At 38.5% G+C, this 13,055-nt stretch overlaps 1 protein-coding gene across 3 annotated transcripts in view; it reads right to left on the minus strand.

Annotated features, from left to right (window-relative positions):
• The window catches only part of shank3a (SH3 and multiple ankyrin repeat domains 3a), a 462,280-nt gene that overhangs the window by 258,428 nt on the left and 190,797 nt on the right, over positions 1-13,055 (minus strand). For 2 of the 3 annotated variants that reach the window (XM_067420066.1, XM_067420065.1), the window contains exon 3: positions 8,567-8,770. In XM_067420066.1, the coding sequence (XP_067276167.1) occupies positions 8,567-8,770 (204 nt within the window). Of the gene's footprint in view, positions 1-8,566; positions 8,771-11,124; positions 11,141-13,055 lie in introns of those variants that run through there. The other variant, XM_067420067.1, reaches the window with a different exon arrangement.

Consider the following 13,055-nt stretch of genomic DNA (forward strand, 5'->3'; position numbering starts at 1 on the left):
ATTAAGATCTGACCAATCAGATACCCCCCATCCCTCAATCTATGAGCCCATCTAGCAAACCCACGAGGGCTCTGTTCACTAGGGGAGTTCTGGAGGCCAGCATGTGGCAGATCTATAGACCCGCTGGTGTGTCGATGGACCTTCTGCTGTGAAGTGATGGTGCCTAAATTACGGGGATGGGTCTGAGCCATATGAAGCGTGCCAATGCTTTGCCAGGAGCAATGACAACACAATAAACGATCGCGGACCACTCACGTGCAGCGGGTTGCTTTGGGAAATGATGAAGCACACACACATGCCACACACACGCCACAAACACAATGCCTCTCCTTCTGTTTACACACATTGTATATCACTCACGTTTGACAGTTTTGCTTTTTATCAGACAAAGAGTCTACAGCAGTGGCCAAAAGTATTGGCAGTGACATAAATTTTGTGTTTCACAAAGTGCTTCAGTATTTGTACATAATTTTTTCACATGTTTCTATGTAATACTGGAAAACTATTATAATCAATTCATAACTTTTATCAGCTTTTACTGGCAAAACAAATAAATACTATATGCAAAGAGTCAATATCTACGTTGTTGGCCCTTGTTCTTAATCATTTCTGCAATTCACTCTGGCATGCTGGATATCAGCTTCTGGGCCAAATTTAGACTGATGGTGTCCTTATTTAATTCCCAAGAATTGCCTTATTAGTGCTTGGAGTCACAATTTGTAGGCTTCTGCTTGTCCACTTGCTCTTTTGAGGTTTGACCACAAGTTCTCTATAGGATTAAGACTCGGGGAATTGCCTGGCCACGGATCCATAATTTCAATGTAATGATCTCTGAGCTACTTCATTACCACTCTTGCCTTTGACATGTTGCTCCATCAAACTGGAAAATGCATGGATCAACAATAAATTGTTTATGGGTGGTTGGGAGAAATTTGGCCATTTTGATGAAAAGCGATGATGGCTGCACTTCTTTGGAGGTGACCATTGATAACACAAGAACACGACGACTGGAAGCACTTCTTCCCTTCTTTTATAGCAAACTTTCTGCTCTTATAATCCAATCAGAATGATAGAGTGATTTCCCCTGACTCACACTTTCCCCATGTGCTGATATGATTAGTTAAGTGATGTTACCTAGTCATTTTGTGGCTATGTCCACATTAATCTGGATATATTTGTTTTCAGAGTTTTCGCTTCAAAAACGCTCTCTGTCCACACTAATGTTTTCCAAAAGTTTCTCATCCACACTGGAACATCATTAAACGCCTAATTCAACGTACTGCACATGCGTAAAACCTCATAAAAGCTCAATGAGACCATACAGACATCATAAAGTTATCACACACTTCTTTTAGCAAGATCATTTTATTTAGCAAAATATCTCACCATTCACTGATGCGTCCAGGATGCACTCGATCAACCATTATGTTTTCGTGGACTAAAAACGCTGTCTCAGTGTGGATGGAAAGCCAAAACGGAGCGAAAAAGATATGATACTATATGAAAACGTATTCGTGTGGACATGGCCTGTGACAGGGCAGGTGAAATATGTGTTTTTGGAAGAAGTTTTTAGCAATTATTTCAGATGCATCTGATCACTCTGCACAATAATCTAGAAACAATGTGAATCAATACCAGAACAACTGAAGCAGCAAACTTTGTTGAAAATGTACACAATATGATTTGTCACTTCCAAAACTTCCGGCCACTGCTTTAGACTTTACATACTAAAATGTCCCTATTATGCTATTTTAAAGTTACTGTGCACTTTACAACTTTGCAGAACATTTACACTCACATTCACAAACAACTATATTATACACTGCATTAAAGGGAATATTAAAAAAGCATAATAGGGGCACTTTAAGTTATACTTTCACCAGTTAAATATTTACCAGTTAAATGTCATGTATACAGGGTGATACTTTGTGATCATCCTTATGTTCTAACTAGAAATGTCAACTATAATTCAACAAGTTTTGTTGGTCTTTTGGTTGCTGTTTCTAACAAATTGTGTTTGCCCACAACAAAATCTTATTGGTCCAAAATTGATTATTAAACTTACTTGATGTTAGATTCTGTTATGCTAGCCTGAGGTGGTCTATACATCTCTTTCAATACATGAGATGCTTCAATGCTTGAAACATTTCAAATCGTCATGTTTTATTATAATATATAATCAGATAGTTTCTGATTGGCTGAGATTTGTGTGAACTGGAGATGACTTGACAGGGGAGTTGCCATTAGGTTTACATTATTTTAAATTATATTTATATATAAATCACAATAATAAAACATTCATTTTATATAGTGCATTGCTACAACTCAAAGTCACTTTACAAAATGAAAAATGAAATAGATAGACCCAAACGATGGATGGATGGATGGATGGATGGATGGATGGATGGATGGATGGATGGATGGATGGATGGATGGATGGATGGATGGATGGATGGATGGATGGATGGATGGATGGATGGACAGACAGATAGATAGCATGAGAGAACAAGAGACAAAATAATAGAATAGAACAAAATAGATACTATTGTTGTAGGTTATGTCAGTATGTCTATAACAGAGTCAAACATTTCAAACACATTAAGAAGGCTAATATAGATGTGTGTCTTTAACTGATGGCAAACATGTTGGGATGTTAATTCATGCTTGTCATGGTTTATGGCACCTAGGAGACATTTGTAATAAATTTAGTGCAGCAACAAATTCAGAAAAGAGCCTAACTGCATAAAGGAAATGATTTCTTTCTGTTATTTATCTGCTCACAGCAGAAATATGGAGAGGCCATTTTTCAGAAGCCAACTCTTGTTTGCTCTCGTTCTCAAATGCTCTCTACAGTCCCCAAAAGTCAAAATTGGAATGATAAATCAGGTGAAATGATAATCTGAGTATACCTGACCACACAGGCTGACAGAAGAGGACAGAACAATGGAGATATACTCAGAAAGGCAGGGTGCCAAAATGAGATCTGCAGAACACACTGTAAGCAAGCCAAGCTTTTATTTTATTGGTGCACATATTGAGCCTCAAGACCAGGGTATGAATTATAGCGGGATTGGGGGTATGACCCTCTAAGTAGGGCTTAAACTACTTAGCATTCTTAAATATATATCCAACAACTGACCTTTCTATTTAATGTGACAATTTGACCACTAGGTACACTCTAAAAAAAGCTGGGCTGTTTCAAACCAAATTTGGATTATATATGGACAAACTCAGCCGTTGGATTACATTTTAATTAAAATTTTAAACCAATGGTTGGGTTTGTCTAGCCTGGCTCTGCCCTTCTACATACTTCTGCTCAATTTTACTTTTTCCTTCAGTACTACGTCTGGGACTGCGGTGTGTTCTCAAAACAAATTTTTACTGGTCCAATCAGCAAACAGAGGGAGTGGCTAAGAACGATGACGTTGATGTCCTGCGCTAGTTTGAGTTGTAGTTCAGTAATGGCGGCGGAGAAAGATGCGAAAGAAACCATTCAGTCTGTTGTGGCACCGCTGCCGAATATTCAGAAGTTAAAGCCGGAGCAATAACAGTCTTTGCTGGGGTTTGTTGGTGGCCCTCCTCTCCAACAGGGTGAATTCAGGAAAAGTTTGATTTTCCTCACTCTGTTAGTGGTGAAGGAGTTGGCTGAAGCCCTATTTGGACGGTAACTGTTCCTCGTGGGGTCGGAAGGTATTGCCATCATTTACAGCGGCTAGTCAGTGATTTTATTGCCGTCGGTTTCCACCACCACCCACGTAAAAATCCCCGGCTGAGTTATCTACTGCTTTATTCAAACACCAAGGTCATGTGGTGATGTAATAGCTGTCCGAATCCACATCTCTGAGTTTTCTAAAATATATAACTTAAAAATTCATTGTTTATAATCATTTTTGACCACTGCAGAGCACCGTACGGTTGCTTTGCTGTGATTTTAATGCATTTCTAGACTTGTATTTCTTTAAAATGCTGGCAAGTATTTACAAGAGCAATATATTTCATCACCGCTCAAACTAATTAAAATAAAAGCACGTAAACATTTGAATTCGTCCGTTATTAGCAGCATTTATTATAATACCAAACATATGATATTTTATTTACAGCATACAATCATGTTACGGACCACGTGAGCAGTGCGTTCCCAATCACAAAACTCTCCACCGTGGCGTGAATAAATCACAATCCGGATGCACAAGGTTTAGGTTTAATCCTATGGTTTTATCACTGAGGTGGCCTGCACAAGTGCACATTTATGTTGTCGGATTTGTGTGAAACAGGCGAAGGGTGCATGACATACATCACGACCAAACGTCAGCGATTGGTTATAGCAGATCCAGAGTGGCTGAGGGCAGATCCGATAGTTTTAAACTTCAACAGAATGCCCGCCTTCGCGGAAATAAACGCTTGTCAATGGAGAGTGGCCAGACTCTATGTACAAATGAAATGTACGAGAGTCTGGTAAGACCGGGCTAGGGTTTGTCCATATTTGACCCTAATTTGAGTTGAAACAACCCAACATTTAGAGTATAACATTAGTTCCTGCATTAAATAACAGTGAGCAAAACATTTGTTACAGTATTCATTAATCACTGTTAACGTTATTATTATTTATAAAAATAAATGTTTCTTGTTAGTTCATATTAGCTCAGATCCATAAAAAATATTACCACATACTTTTGATTTTAGTAATGTTTTAGTAAATGTTGGAATTCAACATGAACTGAGATCAATAAATGCTGTAAAAGTATGTTAGTTCATTTTAACTAATGTAAACAAATGGAACCTTATTGATATAAAACTGATATGATATGGTAACTGATAACTGGCCTGATAACTGATATGGGACAAATATATTCTGCATCTTTAAACAGATTTATACATCACGAAAAAGTGTTTTGATTGTCAGTCAGCAAACTATGCTGGGACTGGGAGCACCAAAAACAATGAGTTGCACAAACCCTAACAGAAAATTGCTGACCACAATTCTTTTAAAAAGTCAAATAATTTGCACACTGGTAAAGACGGTGAAGTGATTTTATCTTCCCATCTGTCAAACACTGTATCCCAATTAGGGATGTCAACGATTAATCGATGATCGATTAATTGTCGATAAGACATTTGATCGATAAGACTTATCGATCATCGATTAAGCAGGGTCATGCGCGTGCGTGCGGCTCAAATGCGAAACGGGAGGAAAAATGATGCGAGCGTGCCCCAGTTCTATTTGGGACCATTTTACAGCTGGAGTCACACCTTCATCATGACTGCAAGTTTGCATGTGCATTCGCAGCCTTTTGTTTTGTGCAAATTTTGTAATATTGTGTTTATTTTGTGCAGGCCTATCTATAGCTGATTTATCTCATAAGGATGCATTTGGTTAATAATTAATGTTAGAGGCCAGCGGTAGTAAAAGCGTGGCGGTGATTAGCTTCAGCATTTAGCTCCAACAGCAATGCACAGCTAATAATGACTATGAGTGGGACTGTCATATTACACAACAGTAATGAGAACACTATTGTAATAAAACATTGTGATTGTTAAGTATTTGGGTTTATTTGCCGTGTGTTTCATTGCGTTGATCCAGGAAGAGCGCGTGCACTAGAGCTGCAACTAACGATTATTTTTTCTGTCGACTAATCTAACGATTATTTTTTCGATTAGTCGACTAATCTAACGATTAATTTTTTTACCCTTTGAAATTTTTCAAAATTCTGTGGCACCCCCTCGCATAAGTTACGCTAGAGGTGTAACAGTACAGACTGCTCACAGTTCAGTTTGTATCACGGTTTTAGGTTCACGTTTCAGTACAGTTCGGTATTTGCTATGTTCAGGGGAAAAAGGACTACTGTCAAATGAAAATAAAGAAAATAAGAACAGATAACTTAAATAGAAGCAGCAGCACAAATAAATACTATTGAGCAAAGATGAGAATAAAATAAACAATGCTTTTCAGGATTTTCAGGCAGGTCTAACATTAGTTTTTAGGTAGAGAAATGGAATTAAGTAATCAAAAGTAAAATAACCACACATTTAACTGTTTAAAATTAAAAAATAATCCTTATTAAACGTACAAAAGCTATTCAGTCAGGAGCAGTGAGTGATGTCTTTATCTTTTGTTTGACATTAAACAGACAGCAGTGAATGCTACTGCCCCTTTAAGACCCACGGATAGTCGTCGTATTTTCTGTATAAAGTTCACTTAAGGCATAGAGTAGGCTATGACATTTTGACATACTTTTTGTGAGTTTGTCCGTTTAAGCACAGGATTTGAAAGATAACTCAATATTTGTGCGCTTTGGGACGAGTGCACAAAGACAGATCTTCTCATTTGAGTCTCCTGGCTACACGGGGGTGATGACGGTGAAAATGACTGCTCATATTCGGACGTACAGCAGCACTCGCATGCGTTTTATAAAGTTTACAAAGAGAGACCGTTTTGCCCACGTTTTTCTTTTATTATCGCTGTTGTTGTAGTGTACCTGAGGAATCAGCACGTGTATCCATCGACAGAAACATACATACAGCATTATTTTCAAGTTACAACCCATATTAAAGATGCGTCATCAGATGCGAGATGAACCGAAGTGTAAGTGCGTCCCGGCATCTTTTGCTCAGTATCCCGGTTGGGAAACACTGGTCTGTATTGATTGACACCGCGCTGGTTTGTTTAGAATTATATGAGCGCCGTGACCGCGCGCTGTCGCGTGATGAAGGCGTGTCGCAACTCTGTTATTCAACTGCTCTGGTTTTAAAAGCTATGCCATACTAAATGCGCCAAAATGCAATAAAACTTGTTTTACGGTCAATTGCAACGCGTGTGTGTGTGAGTGAGTAGACGCGCAAAAGGGCGGAGAGAGAAGTTAAGGAAATGCAGTTAAACGAATATGCGTGCGTCTTTTAAATAGCGTAAAAATGAATGAATGACGAATGTGGCGGCCGTTATTGATTATGTGGCAGTCCGCCACAAATTAGTCTATGTGTGGGAAACACTGTTTGGCCTCTGTTTAAAGTATTCCCATACTTTTGATATTCGCGGTCTAGGTTTTTGTGATAGAACCAGGAGCAGAAGCCAACATTACGCGAGATGAACGTCTGACACGACGCGTCGACGCATTTCACGAACGTCGACGTATTTCCGTAGTCGACGTCATCGATGACGTCGACGCGTCGTTGCAGCACTAGCGTGCACAACATGGTTCTCGGTCACGCACTCTGACTCGCGCATGTAACTTGGTTAAAGTTCACTTGTGCATTCGCATCAGATTGTGCTGAAGTAATTTGTAATATTACATTTATTTTGTAACGTTATATATGTGATCAATCATATAGGATGCGTTTCTTTTAGCGAAATAAAACACACTAGCAAATGGCTTCAGTCAGGGATGGCTACCGGTTTTCATTCAGTGCTTCGGCTTTAGCGCATACAGAGCAATGCATAATAACGATGATTGGGACTGTCATATTATATAACAGAAATGAGAACACTATTTTAATAAATGGTTGTAAAGTCATTGGGTTTAGTTGCCATGTTCAGAGCGTTGTTCCAGGAAGAGCGCGTCTCCCATATGAATATCAGCAACTCAATTCAAGTTCACTTGTGCATTCGCATCATTTTGTGAAGATATATAATTTGTAATATTGTGTTAACTTTATATAAATCTGATTAATTTCATATAGGAAGCTTTTTGTTGAGTTAAATAACGCGCTAGCAAAGCTTCAGTGTAACTTACCAGTGTTGATTCAGCGCATCTGCTTCAGCTCGCGCAGTTCAAACAGCAACGCACAACTAATAATAACTATGATAGGGACTGTCACATTACATAACATTAATGAAAACAATATTTTAATAAATCGTTTGAATTAATTGGGTTTAGGTGATGTTTCAGCACGTTGTTCTTGGAAGAGCGTCCACACATTCTGAATAATCAGATCTGAGGCGGCGTTCGTGTTGTATTAGGCCTACAGGTTATATTTGGTTATTAAATAAGTCATTTAATTAAATTTGAAATAACATCGACTAGTTTTACAATCCCATAGCTCTTTGTTTAGATAAAAAAATCATTCTCATTCATTTGGTGAACATGGCGTTTTGAGCAGCATTTGCACATCCTGTCATGCAGTTGGCTACAAGCCACTGCTGTAGACGCATATTGCCACTGCTGTAGACGCATATTGCCACTGCTGTAGACGCATATTTTAGTATTATGGTTAACAATTAATCGATTAATTGATCGTTAATTTAAACGACAATCGATCATGGGAATTTGTGAAAATTGACATCCCTAATCCCATTCTTACTCTCTTACTTTATCCTGTGCATGTGTGTATGTTTGCGTGCATAGCACTTAGCAAAAAGTGTAAACAAAGCCACAGGTTGTGTATCAAATACAAGCGCTACATTACCTCAGCCTATCACAGGGCAAGACCATTTAGAGGATGATATAAGATAGGGAAGAAAGAGAACCATGAAGGAGCGGAGCAGAAAATGGATATGCAGCAGAATGGTTTACAACACGGCCACAACAGCCTTTGATCTGCTCTTTGAGTACGGTCAGAGAAAGACACTCACCTCAAGGTATGGGACAGGAGGGATGGCGGGAAGCGGGTATTCTTTCAATGTACGCTGCTCATCCAGGAACTTTCCGGCTTTCCCGTTGTACGCAGGCTGGAAGAGTCCGTAATTTAGCACATCCTTCAGGCTCTGGTTGAGTGTGCAGAGGATTCGTTGTTTAGATAACCAGATGGGCGACTCCACGTTAAATTTCATGCATTTCTGTAGAGAAAGCGCAATGAGAACATAATGAGTCATAAAAAAAATGTAATGGAACAACAAACCTAAGATTCCCTAATAAATACACTATTGTTCAAAAGTTTAGGGTTGGTAAGATGTTGTTTTTGAAAAAGTGTCTTATGCTCAACAAAGCTCGATTTATTAAACTAAGTAAAAACTTGTGAAATACTATTATTATTATTTTTTTAAACATTTGTACTGTAATATATTTTCAAATGTAATTTATTCCTGTGATGCAAAGCTGAATCTGATGCTAATGTCTTCAGTCTTCAGTGTCAAATGATTCTTCAGAAATTAATCTAATATGCTGATTTAGTGTTCAAGAAACATTTCTGTTTATTATTATCATTTTTGAAAACAGGTGCTTAATATTTTTGTGGAAACAGTGATGTCCCGATCAGGTTTTTTTGCCCTCGAGTCCGAGTCCGAGTCATTTGATTTTGAGTATCTGCCGATACCGAGTCCCAATCCGATACTTCTATAATACATAAAAAAGAATAAAGAAGAGCGAAAAAAACAAACCAGGATGTTCCTTATTTTTTATTTTATTCACCTTATTTTAACATTCAACAACTCTAAAAAACAGAGCACTTCTGTGAGGTAGCTTAAACAATCAAGTAATAAATAACATAAATTCTTAACTTTTGGATTTTAGTGCAACAGTAAATATAAAAAAGTCCGGGACCGGAGTTGCACAGAGCAGGAAGTACAATGGCGATATCAAAAGCACACCCATACTCTCACAGATGCAGAACAATTAATTATGTTGGTGTGAAATAAACAGTTATGGAAATTAAATTAAATTAAATAATCTGCTCCCAAAAATCCCGAAAAAAGTCTGTTAGTGCCTCAGTGACAACTTCACTCAGAGAAGACGTCGATCTCAGCTGTCAATCATGACATCACAGTTTTTATAGCATCAAATAACTAACTAAAACTAAACTTATTTAAAAAAAGAACACTTGAAATGAAATCATCGTGATGATAACTGCCTACAATGTCATAAACTAACTTTGGGGAAAAAATATTTGAACTGTAATTTGATTGAGGTGTAATTAACATGCTTTTCAGGTTTTTATAGGTCTAACATTAGTTTTTAGGTAGAGAAATTTTTAGGTAGAGAAATTGAATAAAGTAGTCTAATCAAATGTAAAATAGCTGCTTATAGTTTGAATTAAAGACTAATCCTTACAAAAGCTATTCAATCAAGAGCAGTGAGTGATTCCTTATCTTTTGTTTGACATTAAACAGACAGCAGTAAAGGCTACTGCCCCTTTAAGACCTAATGGAAGGCTCTGCGTCGTCTTTCTCGGCTGTATAAAGTCCTCTTAAGGCATATTCAGACTATTTCTGCTTGGATACTCATCAAGATGGACATGTTGACATACTTCTTGTGTGAGTTGGTCCGTTTAAGCGCAAGACTTGAACGAGAACTCAATATTTGCGCGCTGTGAGACGAGTGCGCGCTTTCGGATGATGCACAGAGACAGATCAGCGCGCGCGCTCTCATTCGCGTCTTCTGGCGAATATACCCGAGTGATGACTGTGAAAATGACCGCTCATATTCGAACATACGGCAGCACTTGCATGCATTGAACAAAGTTTACATAGATAGACCGTTTTGCCCGTTTTTCTTTTATTAACGCTGTTGTAATGTATCACTGAGGAGCCAGCACGTGTATCCATCGACAGAAACATACATAAAGCAATATTTTCGTTACAACAACCCATATTATTGATGCGTCATCAGATGTGAGCAAGCGGCAACCTCCCGCGATCTCTCTTGAAGCCAATACGGAAGTAATGTAAACTGCAATTCCTCAACTGGCCACTAGGGACAGGCTCCAGAAGGGAGCAGAATCTCATTGAGCCCCATGTTAAAATTCTCAACTTTAAAGCAGAAAAAAACATGTTTACAGCCTGGTACAAATTGTGGTTTTGGCTTATAAGGCTAATTTTGATCTTCATGACAACTCTGAGGGGGGTGAATTTTTTTATAACTCATTCGTTTCCGTTATATAAAGCCTTAAGGTTCTGCATAATTAAGGGCGTGGTTACAAGTGGATAGCCATTTATCCGCCGTCTATAGTTATTGCGTCACCTCAGCTCCGCGCACATCCCGCCTTTTTGCCCATTTTCTGTTATCCGGGAGTGACACGCGTTGACTCGCTCACAAGATGGCGACGCCCAGCTCGCCCCTACTTTAAGCTTCAGAACGGCTTATCAGAATCCTATGGGTGACGTCACGGACGCTACGTCCATATTTTTTTACAGTCTATGGATGTGAGATGAACCGTGGTGAAAGTGCGAACCTTTTACACGGCACCCCTGCTCACCTCACCCCAGAATATACATATATATCCGAGTCCTGATCGGGATGTAACGTCCGATCCCGATCGAGTCTGAAATCACGTGATAGGCCCGATTTCCGATCACGTGATCGGATCGGGACATCCCAATTACATTTTTTTTTTCTTCAGAATTCTGTGATGAATAGTACATTCAAAATCTTGTAACATGCATCTTTACTGTCCGTTTTTAACTATGGTAAACCGTAACATAATTTCTTGACTTATTGCTTTGTTCTTTTAGTAGCCTAGTAAATGTAACTAGCTTTTATTTAGATTTTATTTGAACTAAAATTAAGAAATTAAGTTTTCCATGGTAAATTTTTGGCATGTTGTGGATTTATTTGTGGTTAATATTTGAAAAAAATATGTATGTTGAATATGTATATACCAACTTTTCTGTACTAGCCTAATAAACTAATTTATTGATGATATCAATGTCTTTGGGGGTACTTCTGCATGTGGCACTATCAAATTCTTTTTGTCTTTCTTCTTACCTCTTCCTTTCTTTTGTCCTCTTTCAGAGTTTACTCTATTATTTTATGATGTTTTGCCCCTAAATCAAACATAAATATTTCTGAATGAACCCTCTGTCCAATCAAGTGGTGTATCAATGCCTAAAAGTGGGTCGCAAGACCGTTAAAGGGTTAGTTCACCCAAAAATGAAAATTATTTCATTAATTCCTCACCCTCATGTCATTGGACACCCGTAACACCTTCATTCACCTTCGGAACACAAATGAAGATATTTTTGTTGAAAGCTGATGGCTGAGAAAGGCTTCAGAAAGGCTTCCATTGGCATTCAGTATATTCCCACTGACCCACTCACAAGACCCATAAAAGGCACTAAAGGCGTCGTTACAAAGTCCATCTCACTACTGTGGCTGTACAATAATTGTACAATGCCACTAAAATAGTTCCACAAAATTAGAAATATATTTCAGCGGCACTTTAGGTCAATTTGTACACAAGCGACAAGACTTTTGTCAGGGACTGTATAGTGCATGTCACGTGACTTGGGTTATGATCGCTCAAGTTTCATGGTGGAAAGATAAAGAGAGCCAGTTTCCCCATTTATCCAGGTTGGAAGTCCCTTGAAGTCCCAGTGAGAGGTTGTTCTCTACAGCAATGTTTCTCAGGTTTGGTCGCGAGACAGTTCTGAGCATAAAGTTAGATATATAGCCTATAAATAATTATATGTTGAGTCAAAAACGTGCTGTCCTCACTCCTGCTTCAGTATATGTTGTAAGGCTAACCTTATCAGTGTCATGTTTGTAGCTTGTTACGAAATAAAAAGTCTACCATACCTAAGAAAACTCAACTTTCATGTCCTTTCAGCCGTTATACTATGCTTGTAGCGCACTCACTTCAACTGCACGCGCAAACGTGGCGGCACGGGCTGTACATCACATCATAAAGCGCAAGAGAAACTACGATCATGCAACGGTTTACTATAACTTTTAATAGTAATTCAGTATTTGTCATTTGAATGTTACTTGTGTATGTGTCAATCATTTTTGTGAAATAAATTTGCTTGGTTTAAAAATATTATTTTTTTTTATTTATTTTAGGAATTTGGTCAATTGTCTACAAAATTGTGGCAAGGCCATAACTAATAACTCGTGGCCACTGCCCTTTCCACAATGCTGTAATGGCTAAAGGCAGAGAAACCAGCAGACCACCGAGACAGAGAGAAAAAGCAGGAGTGAGAGAGGCTTTCAGCGCTTTTGTTCACTTCTCCTCTCAGCAAATACAACATCAAATGCAGCTTTGAACTCTTGTCTACTGCATTTATTTTACCAGAGAGCCCAGCATTAAGGAGACAAAGATGGGGAGGAGAGAGGACATCAGTCTGAAACATACTCACACACACACACACACACACACACACACTCAAACATAAAAAGAAAAGCGTCTCA

Source organism: Pseudorasbora parva, chromosome 16, assembly GCF_024679245.1.
Source record: "Pseudorasbora parva isolate DD20220531a chromosome 16, ASM2467924v1, whole genome shotgun sequence".
NCBI classification, from domain to species: domain Eukaryota; kingdom Metazoa; phylum Chordata; class Actinopteri; order Cypriniformes; family Gobionidae; genus Pseudorasbora; species Pseudorasbora parva.